The sequence below is a fragment of the Diceros bicornis genome, chromosome 40, assembly GCF_020826845.1.
Source record: "Diceros bicornis minor isolate mBicDic1 chromosome 40, mDicBic1.mat.cur, whole genome shotgun sequence".
NCBI classification, from domain to species: domain Eukaryota; kingdom Metazoa; phylum Chordata; class Mammalia; order Perissodactyla; family Rhinocerotidae; genus Diceros; species Diceros bicornis.
The window spans coordinates 12,474,833-12,491,082 of record NC_080779.1 but is presented as its reverse complement, the minus strand read 5'-3'; the positions used below and the strand labels follow the sequence as shown (position 1 = coordinate 12,491,082).

At 47.1% G+C, this 16,250-nt stretch overlaps 1 protein-coding gene across 1 annotated transcript in view; it reads left to right on the top strand.

The window, feature by feature from the left end:
- Positions 1-16,250, top strand: part of NPAS2 (neuronal PAS domain protein 2) — a 159,776-nt gene that overhangs the window by 99,691 nt on the left and 43,835 nt on the right. Inside the window, exons 4-5 of the mRNA XM_058534457.1 lie at positions 3,022-3,113; positions 7,527-7,616. Of these exons, the coding sequence (XP_058390440.1) occupies positions 3,022-3,113; positions 7,527-7,616 (182 nt within the window). The remainder of the gene's footprint in view (positions 1-3,021; positions 3,114-7,526; positions 7,617-16,250) is intronic.

Here is a 16,250-nt window from a genome sequence, read left to right as displayed (position 1 = left end):
TACATCAGAATTTCTAGGGGTAGAACCCCAGTGGTGAGCTGGAGTGGGATCATACCAGCTGGCGAAAAATGACTTAAATTTTCAGGAGTTTTGCAAGCCAGTTGACATCAAGTTGACAGCTTAAAATCAGCTACCGTGGGAGTATTTATACCGCAGAGGTGGGCAAACACGACAAATCAGGGCTTTCTTTTGTCAAGATGGAGAGCCTTTTACCAGCACACCGCTGGGTAAGTCCCAAGCATCCATATTTTTAAAGCTCCCCAGGTTTTTCCAATGTGCAGCCATGGTTAAGAACTGTGGGTTTAGATGTGCTTTCTGCCTTCATGCTAAAGGGAGGCCACATGAGAAGTAAGAAAAGATGATTAGGTCCAGGTAGTCGTTGTAATTATTTAGCTCTTTCCTCAAATCTTTCAGTTTTCTCAGCTTGGGAGATAAATCTTGATCCTGAAATGTATACTTATGCTCTTTGAAGTGATCCAAATCAAAACGAGACTCTGCCATTTGTAGAGAAGTTTTGTGTTATCAGTATCTATTATGAGAGAGAAACCCCTAAATTATGTAAATGGCAAAGCATATGGAACATCCTTATCCACATCCATCTAAATGTCACTTCTACAGGGCCAGGCTGACCTGCACACGTTCCTCTTCCTGTGTGTGAGTCTCCAGCTGATTTAATGTAATTTTCTCTTGACATCAAATCCTACTGTTCATTCATGCTCCTTCAATTTTTCTGCCCTAGTAGATGGGGCCGGGGGGCGGTGGAGAAGGCTGCAGAACAAGAGGAAATGTCTCTGTTGAATACGGTAGTGTTTACCCAGCCCAGCAGAGTTTCAGCTCCATTTTCCAGGCTTTTCTCTGACTACATGTAGCCCAAAGACACACTGCTCCTTGTTCACATATACGAGGAGCAACTGGGGGTAAGCACTCTAGGCCACAACTACAACTTACACTATAGTAGAATTTGGGGGTTCAGCTGTTCATTGCAATGTTTTCCTGCAAAAATTGCTCCCAGGTGGTTTTATTTCCCCTGCTATTTAGAAGCCACTCTGACCACAGCTCTTCGCTCATCCTGCCTGTCACCTGTAGCTTATGCTATTGGTCACATCAAATGCCAGTGGAGGCATGATTATAACACTGAATTTTATTTCCCTGTTTAACACGTTTTTGCCTGCTTTGAGAGGTTTTATCTAACATATGGTTTAATGTGCTATGAGGTGAGCCTTAACTTCCAATGACGATAATCAGATTGTTGAAATACAAAGTGAATGAAATGGCTGCTTTCGGTATTATTATGCTGTTGTTTTGAAAGTGTCCAGTCATACCGGATGACCTGAAAGTTACTTATGTAGAAGAAAGAGGTCTTTCATTTTCCTTTACCCTTAAGTTGAATGGACCTCTATCTAAATCAAATTTGGACTACTGGAAGGACTCTTCTGGACAATTAATCTACAGTTTGACCCTAATGGTCAAAAGAATTTTACAGATGAGTTTATGGGTTGGGAAAAGGGGGAGGACTTTTATGGGGTTAATTTAGCAGTATATCCTTGGTCCATCTCTTTTCTAAGTGGTCCAACTGCGGCCACCCTTTGTGTGAGGAACTGGAAGTTTCACCCTTCTTCCTTGCCTCGGCTGGCACCCCAGAAGGAACACTGGCCCGGACTTGTGTGTAGTGCCCTGCCTTGGCTTCCCCAGATGCATTTCACCATGTGCAGCCTCTGGCCACAGTGGCAGCAGCAACTTGTTCTTTCTGAAATCTCAAGGCAGAAACCATCCCAGGAGAGCCAAGCATTGCAGGGAACATTGGGTGATTGAACAAGTGAAGGTTTACACAGTCGCATGTGTAGCTCAGCCCTTCACATCATCTTCATTCACGAGTAACCACTGAATTCATTCAAATTCATTCACTCCAACGGCAGAATGCATTCTCCACGCTCCATGTAAGAGAGATTGCCAACAGCACAGGGTGGAAGGAGGAAGCCTTTTGGTGTTTCTCCTAGTTTGAAGTATATAGATTATCTGCCTGAACAATTTGCATTTTCCAGGAGGTTGTTAAACAGGTTAGGTTTTTTCTCTGAGGTAGGAAATGAATCAAATATACTTAGGTTTTTCTTAGCACCAAGAAAATAATCCCTAAAGAGACCTCTTACTACATAAAGTGGAGCAAAATGTTGGGTAAAGATGGAGGATAAACTGAAGGAAAAACAAACATATTCGATATAGCATTTGAGTTCTCTGTAATAATCTCATCAGAGATATTTTAGTAGTAAAACAAAACACCCTTTCAAAAATGCAAAAGAACTAGAGTATTTAAGGAGTGCTCTGGAGACCAATGACTACTGAATTTACAAACATGAATAACGTCTTCAGTAAACGTAGTTACAGAAACAAGCAAACTATAGACTAACCCAACAGAGTTTTGAGAAGAGTAAATTTTGGCTTTAAAAGCAACTAAGTAACATGTATTTGTATAGCACATTATACTTCAGTACCTGGAAATGCTGAAAAACACATTACATTCTGCATAGACACAGTAGGTTATTTACCACCAGCCTAAGATGTTTCTGGAATTTTGAAAATCCCAGATCTCTAAAGTGTTTTGCTTCGCCTCAACCATGCAGCAGCAGTTTAAGAACGAGTCTCACCATCCCAGGCTTCGTTCCTGTTCCTTCATTGTTCCTTGAGAGGTGGCAGCCACTGCACTCCAGCCACTGAGGTTGGGCTGTGTCATGTAGAAATCCAAGGGCGTGGTGCCACCTGCTAATAGCAGGCACCACACCCATGCAGAGGGTCAGGTACTCTCCTCCCCGAAGCCTCATTAAAGGATGTGAAAACATCGAGAGGTGTTTTTAAGCCCATTACGTGCAAAGTTCACAGTCCTTGGAAATCAGGGTAACGTATCTGCTTATATTGGCTTCTTTAACTAAACTACACAGAGGTTTACACAAAATTACATGTGCTTCATTTGTTCATTACAATTTCTAGGTGCCTTTGAATATAAAAGCTTATTTTTGTTTCTTTTAGAAGTCTCAGCGCAAACGGAAATCTGTGACATTCAGCAGGACTGGAAGCCTTCATTCCTCAGTAATGAAGAATTCACCCAGCTGATGTTAGAGGTGAAATGCACTTTCAAATTAGCTTAATGGGCTGCAAATCAAAGGGTGGCTGCTTGTTCCGGATCAGACCTGTGCCCAAAGTAAACAACTGTTCTTGACCCTGGAAAGAGGTCTTGAAACAGATCCCCTTTTGAAGCTCTGCATGCTGTTGCTTATGTTTTAGCTACTGAGTTGGGCGGTGTAAGCAAGGATCCCAAAACTGAATGTGAGTGCGTCCTGTAGTGGCAGTGACTGCAGGGCGGGCCCACTCATGGTCTCCCAACCAGAGGACACCTGGGGCGGGAGGGGGAGCCGGGAGGGGCCGGGGTTGGAGGTAGGTACAGCAAGGGGAAGGAGGGACAAAAGACTACATCTCTGCACTGTCTTTTGGCTCAGAGAGTCTCCTCTTTAGAATGCAATAATTATGTTTTTTCCCTTAGGAGAACACATGTTGAAAACAAAAGTCTTCTTTTAAAGTTAAACTTGAGCTCATATTACATCAACGTGACATATGGGTGTCACAACCATAGGTAACCCTGTGCCTCCCCACCCAGCACACGCCCTTTCTGTGCCGAGAAAGATGCTCACGTTTCTTCCTCTAGAAAGTGAGGTGCCCACGCCCTTCTGCAGGGTCGTATTTGAGGAAATCTGGCTGATCTGAGTGAGTGGTCTTCCTCAATGTCAGATGAGTGAAAACCCTCTGTACAGACAAGGAAAAGTCGACAAAAACTTCTGGCTGGGTGCTCTGACTTCTAAATTGGGGATAAGACTGGGAGTATATGGACGTGACAGTGGGGAGAGAGAAAGCCCCAGACGTGGCATGTCTGGGCCCTTGAGTGAGAAGAGGAAAACTGGGACAGATGAGTTCAGCAAAATGAAGTTAGACGCTGGCTGTGTGTCAGTGGTTCCTGGCAGGGTTTTTGGCGAGTGGCTTCTTGGGATAAATCTTTCTATATCTCATCTTATGTGCCTATATAAGACTGATGTAAACTTTAATTTACATAAATTAACTATGCAGAAAACAGAAAGTACTGCAGTAAGAAAATGCCAGAATGAAGATGTCCAAATATTATGAAATATAAACGCATTAATGAGCATTTGCATAAAATGAAAGGTACTTAAATCTACATGTGAACTATATTTAAAGAAAACACAGAACTTTTTCCAGAAGCAATGCATTTTAAGTACATTAAATTTAGAGCAGCTTGTGAAATATACTGTTGAATTAATGCATCATTATACTACTTTGCATAAATCATTTATCTTTTAATTCTTAGGGAAAAGCAGTTAAAACGCATAACTCTATAGTGCCCAGCCTCTTTTTAAGAGCCTTTTTAAGAGCACAACCTTTTTTTTTTCCCCAGTGAGTTTCAAGGTATCAAAAGTGTTGGGGGTAACATGACTTTCATAAAATTAAAAACGGATAAATATTTGGGCTGCAAGGCAGGACTAAGATTCAGGAGACTGGAGTTTCTGGAAAAAGAAGATTTTAGATTGGTATGGATGTTCTTTATGCACTGTCCGCTGCTCCCAGGATAAACTCCTTGAGGTGTATCTAAAAGAAATCAAGCTTGATGAGTGAACTGGACCTGAAATTAAGCCTGTACAACAAGTGGGCCTCCTGGGTGAATTGCAGCTTTGAGGAGCCTAGGAAACCCACCGACTAGTACTTTTGATTTCTCTCTGGCTGTTTTAGGCTTCTGCTGCCCTTGAGTAGACAAAGACCTGAGTGATGAGTCACTGGAACCGCTCATGTCTTCTCCCTGAGGGTCCGAGCCCCGGCGGTGGCCCCCGCGGTGGCCCCCGCAGGATGATGTTGTCATTTTCCACTACACAGCTTCTTCATAGTGTGTGTCCCATTCCAACTGCGCGTCCTTCCCCCTTTTCAGAGCCACTTCAGGGAGCATGAGGAGTCCAGACGCCGTGTCGTTGGTCACCAGGAGGTTCCCGTTTTAAGTGAGGACAGAACCCCTCGGGCCCTAGGGAACTGACCTGCTGGTGCCTTCTGGATGTGAATCTTTCCTTCTTCCCTCTTCTCTCAAAAAGGCCCCAGACCAGACTCCAAGAGGACTCACGCAGATGTGGAGTCTGAAAGAACGAAAATGACTTGGCTGCAGACCAGCCGAGCTGGTGAAGTGTGAGCTCGCGAATATTGTAGCCACAGGCGTTTGAACAAAAGGAGGAAAGCTTCTGTTGACCAGCCATTAGGGAGTTTGTGGTACTTCTGAATTTTATCCAGAAAAGCTACAGCGATCTTTTCTCTTAGCCCAGAGGTTGTCCCAGAGAACGCAAAAAACATCCCACCAGAATCGGGAATTGTCGGAATGGCGTGGTTTCATTCCCCCTGGTGTGTGGCAGGTGTAAAATTGGGGCCCTTCTGGCACCTTTGGCGTCCCTGAAGCTCCTGTCAGAGTCACCTTTACACTGAGAGGGGCACATCACTTTGCAATCACATTCTATTGAGTCGCTCTCAAATACTGCCGATGGGACTTCTAAAGCAAGTGTTCTTAAAGCAGTGACTCAGTGCAGTTGATGGAAAATGCCGAGGACCTGTTGAAAGTTATCTTCCATCTATAAATACCTTCAGCTTTTTAACACCCACTTGCTTTACAAATTCAAGAGGGCATAGGCTGACTGTGCAGGAAGATAATTTGTATTGCTCCTACTTTTTCCAGTATTTTAGTCTACTTTTTCCAAAAAGGTTCAGCTGACATCATCACCAGTACCCCCACCTCTTAAAAAAAATTCACCTCCAGGAGCACTGCAAATATAACTTTAAAAACAACGTAGAAAAATTCTTGAAGGAAAAAGAAATAAAAGTTACTAGGATGTACCTCTCTGTTCACCGTGACCCACACACCTAAACCAGAGTTTCTCAACCTTGGCACTATTGACATTTTGGACCCAATAATTCTTTGATGTGGGGGCGTCCTGTGCATTGTAGGATGTTTCACAGCATCCTTGGCCTGTACCCACTAGAGGCCAGCAGCACCCACCCCAGGGGCGACAATCAAAAATGTCTCCACACATTGCCAGATGTACCCTGGGGGCCAGAATTGCCCAGAGTTGAAACGCACTGATGTAATCCAAAAGGATGAGGTCTGCTTAGAAATGTACTTCAATATATTTTTCAGTCTTAAATCCTGTAATACGTAAGTGTAAAATAATAAATGACCCTAGTGTTAATTTTCTGGGTAAAAAGAACTCTCCCATTTTGGCACGTTGCAACGGTGCCCTTCACGCACAGTTACTGGACTATTTCCGGTTCCTGCTGCGGCAGTGTACTTAGCCATACCCTCCTAACTTGACAGCATTACTGCCCTTTTGGCTGTGCAGATCCTCAGTAACACCCTGGGAGGATCTAGCTGAGTGCATACAAAATGTTTCCAGAACTTTCTAAGCACATATTTCGGTTTCGTTTTTTTTTTCCCCAAAGTGGAAAACTTCCCATACTCGGGGAAGATGGTATTTGAGAGATTCAGTCAGTAAAGCAACAGTGATAGATTTACAGTGACGGTCCACCTGAGCATATTACTCCCGCAAAGATTTGTTTTCTGGTGAGGTGGGCTTTGCTTTTCATCTCTTTCATCTCATCGATGCACCGGAATAACCAGTTGCCAGTATGACTCCATTCTCTGCTGAATTACATAGTCTGAATTTTAGAAATCAACTTGCACATGTGTCTTATGAAGGCATTATGAGCATCCAATAAGGAATCTAAAAACAAAACAGCAGAAGCGTCTGTGAGAAAACATTGACTGCCTAAACCTTCTCTTTTCTGCCACGAGCACTCAGAGCAGAGCATACAGTAGGCACTCAGAATCTTTTAAACGAATACATCTTTCAGACCTTCTGAAATACTTCTGGATCTAGTGCTTCCTCCCTGGTCCTAACTTGTTACTTCTGTGGAATAACTTGAATGTTCTTTACGAACAGTTCCTTCAGGGTATTTCTCCTGTGGCAGTGAATGTAGGCAGAGGTCTACCCCGACCAACAGGCACACTTTCTGTTTTTAATGCATCTCTTAGGTCTGATATCTTTCAGTAAATGTTTACCCTGAACTCAAAGTGATATTGGGAGTAGGAGGCGGGGACCATAACATATCACAGACATGTTGTCAGTAATTATGGTACTTCTGATCCAGCTCATTAAAACTACTTAGGTAATTTCCACGGCTAAATTTTGTTTCATGATACCAATAGGTCAGATTTTTCACTGAGCCTCAAAGTGCTTTTGCGAGCACTTTGCCTTGGCTAGACAAATTCTGCATAGGAAACCATCCTGTAAGGCAGAAGAGTGCTATGGGGTTATTCGTGGAAATACTCTAAGGTTACAAAACAAAGTCAGTGTCGTAACATGGGGTCCTTTGCTTTGCTGACATCCTCCTGCATAAAAGCATGACTGAGGAGTCTTCAACTGTGGCATTTTCCACAGGCATTAGATGGTTTCATCATCGCGGTGACAACGGACGGCAGCATCCTCTACGTGTCTGACAGCATCACGCCTCTCCTTGGGCATTTACCGGTGAGTTTCCGCTCCGACGGCCTTTGCCAGTACACGCTATCATCTTTCCTCGAGACCCATTCAGATCTCAGGTGGGGGGATGCAGGTGTGTGGGGGTCTGTGTGTGAGGAGGGTGAAGGACTGCCCTCGCCCAGGCCGAGGCCAAGGTCCCGGGGCCTTCCAGAGGAAGGGCAGGGGCAGGCACGTGTCGTCCTGGAGCAAGCAAGGCGCCGTGATCTCAGCAAGGCAAGACCTGGAGCAGGGGACGTGGGTGCAGGTTCTTAACCTTCTGTGCCCCAGAAACTGCACGGGAGCGGTGGGCCCACGCGAGAGTCGCGGCACGGTTAGCAGAGCTCAGAGTCTTTACAGAGGCCAGTAGACGTCCCGGGTCAACTGGGAGCTGACGAGGAGTGTGCAGCAGGCGGCTGGAGATGGGACGTGGTTTGGGGATCGCTAGGGACACAACTGAGGTTGCAAGTAGGTTGTGCCATTTACTCGTGGTAAGGGTTCAGCAACAGGGTGATCCAAGGGAGTTGAAATACTCTGGGAAGACGTTGGACCAGGAAGGCCTTGGGGCATGAGGAGGGTTGGGCAGGCAGAGAGGAGAGGGCCAGGTCCGAGTTCCCAGGGGAACAGACAGAGGCGCAGAGGTGAGGTGGGCGAGGCATGTTCAAAGCCCCTCCTAGAAGTTCCTCCCTCCCTTCCTTCCTTCTTCCCTAGTACTTACTCCCTCCTCTCTGCATGAGCCTTACTGGCTCTGTGTAAACCTCCCCCCGCACTTAGGATGAACTGACTCACGGAGCAGCTCCTGGCTGGTGGAGGCTCCACCTTTGAGAGCCCCTCATAGGCGTCTGGCCAGGCTTCCATTTCCTGCCACGCCATGACCTTGAAGGACAGCTCTCCCAGGAGCATCCTGTGGGACTGATTAGGATAAAACATCCTCTCTTCTCTCTCCTGCCAGTAAGCCCCCCCAAACCACCTAACCCCCACCACTCCCCATGCCCCACACATCATCGGTAGATGGACAGCGGTGTCCGTGATGAGGAGGGTAACAGCTTGCCCTGGTTCCTGTAGGTAGGACACCCTGGGCCAGGAAATTGCTGGAGGACCATGGTTGCCTCTGCTTAGCCATACCTGCCGGGGAGTGGCGTGACCTTGTTCTGTGGGCAGCTCACCTCCCTTGGGGTGATGAGCCCAGCTTAGCTAATGAGCCCAGGATTCCACATCATCCTGGGTCATACTTTTCCTCAGAAGCCACTTCCCATTCCCTCATTCCTGCAAATGATGCTGTGTGGAGATCCAAGCCTCCGTCCACATTTTTCCTTTGCCAGTCACTGTGTGTTGTTGCCCAGAAAAGCATTTTTTACTCTGCTAGGCAGATGCCTTTGCATTATGCCATAACCTGTCTCACTTTTGAGTTTCAGCCGTTTCCTGCACCATTTCCAGGGTTCTTGGAGGGGTTCTTGCTCGTCTTGATAGCCGTCAGGAGAAGCTCATTCTCATTTAGCACTAAGGAGTCAAGGGTGCAGTTTCATCTTGATTGTAGTCTCAGGCTAGGAGAATAGTGATGAAGCGATGTGAGAAATACAGAAGGGACCCCCGTTAAATCAGCCATGTTCTTTGGGCTGATGTGAGGATGGTTAAGGAAAGAAGAGGAGACGGGGTGCCTCTTTGGAGGGGTTATGTTTTGTACTGAATGGACAGGATTGGGCAGCGAGAGGCACTGATTGAAAGCAGTGAACGTAGCCTCTTTAATGACCTGGGAGCGAGACGCAGGAGCCAGAGCCGTTTGGGTAAACAGGATTTGCACTGCTCTGCTTTACGCTGTTGTAATTATGTGATGACCCAGTTGCCAAACGTGGCAGAGAGGACTTAGAAAGTAAGTTGGGAATTCTTCTGATTTGAAATTATGGAGTAATTTAGGATCACCTTTATAAATTATTTTCTAACTCTGGAAGGGCCAGAAATGACCCTGACTCTAACTTAACAATGCTAGACCCATTTGAATGCTTGTTAAGTGCCTATATATAGACCCACACCCAGACACACACTGAGTCAGCCCTTACGCTCCCCAGCAGAGGTGAGCCCAGGATGGACAATCCACAAATTTAACTTCTGTTTGCATCTAGCTTGCATTGTCCAGTTTTTACCAAGACTGTCACCTTCTTCCTCCTTTTTGCTTAGCATTTAGTTGTATCCTTTGCCAGTGGGTGGACAAGGGCGATTAAGGATGCAAACTTCCCTGGTGCCCATTAGCATACAGCTAGTTGAGCAGAGGAACTGGTCTGGGAGTAATAGGTCCATTACCTCCACTTTACAGAGGAGGAAACCTAAGGTGGCCCAGCCAGCGAGGGGCAGAGCAGGGCCTAAACCAGGCGCAGCTGACTGCAGAGCCCAAGCTCATCATCACTCTGCTCTGGGGTCTTTCTGATGCCAAGGATTTGGGTTGCCACCTAGGAATTCTGCTTTCAGTTTAGTTCACTTCAATCTGGACTTATTTATGACTCAGTATGAGCCCAGAACCTGTCCATAGATGATGCAGTGATTCAGATGGCCCATGTGAGATGTCTTTCCTTAAGGGTTTGCAATTTTATTGAGAGATTTCACCTGTTAAACCGTTAAAGCCAACTAGAAAAATAGCTCGCATTTATTGAGCACTTACCATGTACAGGGACCGTTAAGAGTCCCTTACGTGTGTTAATATGTGTTGAGTACTTAGAACAGTGCCTGGCACAGAGCCAGGACTCTATCACATTCGATCTCCTTACCCTTATTGATTCTGACAATGACCCTATGAAGTAGGTAGTTATCCCTGTTCACAGATGAGGAAACTGAGGTACAGAGAGGTTAAGGTCCCACAGTCAGCAAATGGTGGGGCTAGGATTTGAACTCGGAATTTGGTGCTTAACCGTTACTCAGAATTCTATGTAAGGCAGAGTGAAGTTGAATGTTCTCAGGGTGGGGTGGGTGGTTAGGAAGGGAGAGGATGAGGAACTGAAAGGCAGTGGTCAGTCTTCGTGGAAGAGGTGGCCATTGAGGGGAGGCACAGGCAGCGGGGACACAGCGTGGGCAGGGGACAGGAGGCCATGGGCCCCAGCAGCAGTGCCCCCTGTTAGTGTCATAGGCTGGCATGCCAGGGGTTGGGTTCACTGTGTGGCCTGGGATTGGAGGACCGTCAGTGACTAGGCGGCAGGGACCAGCAGCAGGAATTCCTTTCTTCTTTTGAGACCGTCAACCTTAAAGTCTCTCTGTTTCCTTCCTACTCTGAGAAACTCAGACATGGCAAAAGTCACGTGATAGATTTCTGTACAGCAACTTGCTGATGAAACATCCTGGAACCTTCTTTTCCAGTTTAACAGAGAAAAGAAAGAAAAACATAGCTCAAAGCAGAAAATGATTTTAAGATAAAGTCAAAACTTTTCCGTGGTGGGGTCACCAGCACATTAACACAGGCAGTCAAAGAAGAGACTTAGGCACGGCGAATGAATGTGCTGATGGAAGACCAAGGGCTAAAGGGAGCTTCTGGGACAAAAACCTTTCAGGAAACATCTAAGGGGCGTGAGTCATATGCCATGGACAGAATTGGGAAAGAGTATGGCTGAGCCTGAACCAAATGAGACCCAAAGTGGGCATAGTCTGTGATTCCTGTTTGGACTTTTGTTTGAGTTTTTAAAAATTTAGCTTCCTGGATTGCTTTTCTGATTTGTTAATGAATGCGAAGTTTGCCTGATGAGCTGGACTCTGCTAAGTTCGTGAGGCGGAAGTCCTGTGCCCAGCCCTGAGCGTGATTCTCACGTCCCTGAATGTTCATTGAACGAGGGACTGAATTCATAAATGGGGCTGCCACATCAGGAGCATTGCAGACAGCTTGACAAGAGTGGGAAGTGCCTCAGACGTGAGAAATAAGAGCGTGGATTACACAACTTCCCCCAAAGAAAATAATCTAAGGCACAAGTAGTTATAAAGTTGGAGAAATGCACAGGCCAAAAAACACTTTCATGTCGTGCTGGGTCTCCAAGTGAAAGCTCCAGCAAGAAGTGCGAGATCAAGGTGGCTTACGGGCCCACGTTCCTGGGGCAAGGGTCACAGCAGGGAGAAGAGGTCACAGAAAAGGAAAGACAGAGCCCCTGGCTTATGTTACTGCGAAATGCAGCAGCAAGGCAAAGTCCGTGAAACACTTTCCAGAAAACATCCCTCTGCCCTTCCTTCCCACCCTGCCCTCACCTGCTGGAAGAACCTACGTGGTCCAGGTCATCTTATCAGAGGTGGCTCGGTCAGGGCAGAGCTGGGGGGCGCTCTGTCTAGGAAGGGCCCTGACAGATGTGGCTGCAACTCAGAGTTGATCACAGGTTGAAAGAGTCCAGGTCACCAATTAGGTTTTGTTTATTTTTATATAGCATACATACAGAAGTATGTATAAAACATATGTTCAGTTTTTAAATTAATGATAAAGTGAGCACAGACGTACACGTAGCTGTCACTGAGGTTAAGAAACAGAACATGGCCAGGACCGTAGCAGCTCCTGTCTGCTCCTTTCCCATCACACCCCACCTTCCTCCTAGAGAGGACCATTTTCCTGACTTTGAAGATCATCGTTTCCTTGTTTTTCTTTGTAGTCTTATCAACTGTTAATTCATCACTTAACACTATATTTAGTATTGCCTTTTGTTGAACTTTATGTAAGCAGAGTCGTAGAAAAATGTACTCTTTTGTGACTTCTCCTTTGCTCAACATTGCCGTGAGATTCATCCATCTCACACTGTTCGTTGTAGCTGTTGTCACTTCATTCTTGTTGCTGCGTAGTATTCCATTGCAGGAACGTGCTGCAATTCTTGCGTCCGTTGGAGCTTGGAACTCTTAGAAAGTGCTTCTGTGGACATGCTGTACGTATTACCTGATGAACGTTTGCAAGCTTCCCTTAGAGAACTGACTATGTGTGGAATGCTGAGTTGTAGGGTCGGTACCCCTTCACCCTTACTAGATAACGCCAGATTGTTTCCACGGTGCTTGCACCAGTTCACCCCTACCAGCAGGGTGGAGAGTTCCAGCTGTTCCACGTCAGCAGAGCTCGGTGTTGTCAGACTCCTCCGTTTTTGTCAGCCCAGTGTCTGAAGGTATCTCATGGAGTTTTGCTTTGCTTCTCTCCCAGTTGCTAATGAGCTTGGGCGTCTCTGCTTGTTTGTTAGCCATTCGGATTTCCTCCTCTGTGAAGTGCTTCTTCCGTATTTTGCCATTTTCCTACTGGATTGTCTTGAGTGTTGTCTTGTAATGATTTGTAGGTATTCTCTCCATGTTCTGGATGCTAGTCCTCTGTCAGGTATTGTTTTAATGGCCTCCTGCTCACTCTGCCCTAGGGTTACAGGGATGGCTGACCACATGGCACCTGACACTGGACAGATGCGATTGACGGCAGTGTATCCGTCACATGTGCCACACAGGGCCAAATGGGAGCTGCACTCCGGGATGTGAACCAGCAGGGGCTGTGGGAGGCCAGCTCTGTAGTAACAAGAGGGTGAGGTGCCCCCAGTCCCCACAGGGGTGGGCTGGCAGGGGACTAAACACTTCTGGCCCAGCTAGCCAGCTCCACAAGTATGCTCCTTGTGCAGGCTCACTTAACTTTGCTGGGTACGGTTGAGCTGGTGCTGCTGGTTCAAAGGGAGAGAGGAAAATGCTTCCTGTCTCCCACAGCCCTTTCAGATGATCCCCAGGCTCTCGAGGTCCCTCAAGAGAAAATGTGGGAGATGTGAAATTTGGAATTTAAGGGAGGCATCCATAGCGAAACACAAAAAAGCATTCTTGATAAAGCAGCCAAGGACATATCGGTAAGTTGGGACAGAGAAACTTCCGTCTCCAACTGGTAAATGATGCTCCTGATAATGTGATTCAGCTGTGAAGAAGGCTGCACATGGCGCGTTCCCTCCCTTGTCTCTCTAATCGCTATCATTTTAATAAACAGAGCTCAGCTCATTCAAGGGACAGTTCAATTGCAGGTATAATTTACTCACTTGTAAGCGCTAGGGTTTAAATTTTCAAATTATCATTGTTTGTGTTGGTTTTCAGCACATGGAAATGGCATAATAGTAATATAATAGCAAATACGTATAAAGAGCTTGCTCATTGCCAAGCACAGTTCTGAGCCCTATCCAAGAATTAACTCATAATCCTCACAGGCCCCCTGATAGCAACCTCCTCCAACCTCCATCCAGCCTTCGTCTTTATTCTGTGCAGAACCTGTAGCCTGAGCCCTCTGACCTGCCAACTCTCTTCCACGGGAGCACCGAGGCCAGGCAGCCCCGTAACCCTGCTCCCTGCCGTACTCAGCATCAGGGGAAGTGGGCTTCCAACTGGCACTCCAAGAAAAGACCATGAGTGATTTAGTTATCATTTCCAAGTCTCTGAAATGTCTTTAAGAAGAAAGACTACTGTCATCTCTGAGCATTAGTCATCTCCTAAAAAACTAAAGGGAATGGGCTTAAAATAAAATCAGGAACATCATAAGGGACTTGGAGAAGCCAGAATGAGAAAATGATAGCACAGGCTAGTGAGCTGGTTTGCAGAGTTTGTCCATAGAGATCAAAATGAGTGCATCCCAGCTAGGAGCCTGGGAACCCCCAGAGGCCCTCCTTTCCCTCCTCCTGTCCTTCATCAGCCACCAAGTGGTGTCCCCCTTCCTCACACCCCCTAAAATGCTGGCTGCAGGAGGGGAGGGCCTTGCCTGCCTTGCTGTGTTTCTTCAGGGCCTGCAGCAGTGGCTGGCACACGGTGGCCCTGAGTCAGTCTTGGTTGGAGTATGTTGTTGAATGAACTGCTTGGACTCTGTCTTTTCCTCTCCATCTCCCCTTCCCTGTGTCTGTTCAGACTCTGACTGTCTTGTGTCTGTTCAGACTTTGACCGTCTGTAGCCTGGCTTCCTGTGCCCACTCCCTCCTCAGACCACTAGAGGGGTCTCTTTAAAGTACAAGTGCAGTCCTGTCCTCCCTTCCTTTAGGTCCCTCAGGGTGTCCTCCTGGTGCACAGGATGGAGCCCTAACTCCTTTGAGGTCTTCTGTACTCTGGGCCCTCCTTCCTTTTGCAACCTCCTCCGCCGTCGCTCCCCCCACTCCCCTGTACTGCTGTAAGGGCCCCACCTCCACACTTTTGTGTGTGTTGTGCCTCCTGCCTGGAGCACCCTGGCCACCTAGCAGACACCGTATTCCTCCCTCTGGGAACTGTTCCCTGGGAGACTCTCCCACCCCTTACATTTGGATTCAGCACAGCATGCCCAGTGTTCTCTTGGTGTTACTTCTGTCACAGTGCTTGCCACGCTGTTCTTTCAGCTGTCTAACTTTTTCATTGAAGGCCAAGCATCATTCGATGTCAGGGATATGGGAGTGGAGAAGGCAGACAGGGCCCCTCTCTCCTGGAGCTCCCGTTGGAGTGAGGCAGGCAGAGGACACGCGTGAATGAACAAGACAGCCTCTCGTCACTTCGTAAATAGTTATTAAACACCTAATCACACTAGCGTTTATTGAGTGCTTGCTGTGCACTCTTCTGTCAGCAGCATACTCACATCAGCTCATTTAACCCTCACAGCTTCCTCGTCTTGCGGTTGAATAAAGTGCAGCTTAGAGGGGACAGAGCCAGCTTTCAAACCCCATCTCGGGGGCTCTCACCTGCTTTGAGATGCGGGCTGGTCCCTCACAGGCCTTACCGTCTATGCAAAGACATGCCCTTTCAGCAGCAATTCCAGAATGGCATAACGAGTGCAGCAGAGGGGTGCGGAGGCCAGAGCGGCAGGGCTGAGGGCACCAGTCTGGAGGAGGGGCCATCATGGGTGCTTTCTCAGAGGAAGTGACTTCAAAGCAGGGACCTGAAGGATGCACAGGTGTTAGGTGAGCAAAAGGAGAGGGTGCAGAATGCTCCAGCCAGAGGACGCAGCCGGGGGGAAGGCCCAGAAGGAAGGGCAAACCTGGAAAACTGGAGAAAAGGAAGTTTGGAGGGCTGGAGAAGTACTGGGAGCAGAGGGCGGACGGCAACCTCACTTATAAGGTTGTGCAGAGCCTTAGAAGTGAATTGAGAAACGTAAGCTTTGTCCTGGGAGCAATTAGAATACAAAGGGCAGTTTTAAGCAAGGTGGTGACTTGATCTGATACGAGGCTCTTTCTGGCTGCTAGTGGAGAACATATTAGGCAGGGACAGAAGTTGATGTGGGAAGACCAGCTTGGCCAATTCATTCCCCAGATAAGAGATGATGGTGGTCTGGACTAGTGTAGAGGCCATAGAAAGAGAGAGAAGTGAGTGGGTCTGAGAGAATTTGAAGGAGGAAAATCTCGCAGCACTTGGACATAGTTTGGATGTAAAAATGAGGGCGGGATGGAGAGGAGTCAAGACTGCCAGCTGGGTGTCTGGTATGGGCAAGTCACCGGTTGGCAATACCATATTTGGGGACGGAGAACACGAGGCGGGGAGAGGTGTGGGCGTGAAAGAATGGTGATGTTGGGGAGACGTGTGAATCTGTGTCCCCAGGGGCGTCGGAGTGGCAGTTGGAAGATTGAGCCAGGGCACACAAGAGGGAGTTGCCTGGACATACAAATAGAAGAATGTATACAGATGGCGTTTGAAGCCGTGAGCGGGGATGAGTTTATTGAGGGAGACTGAGGAAGCAATGGAGACGTGC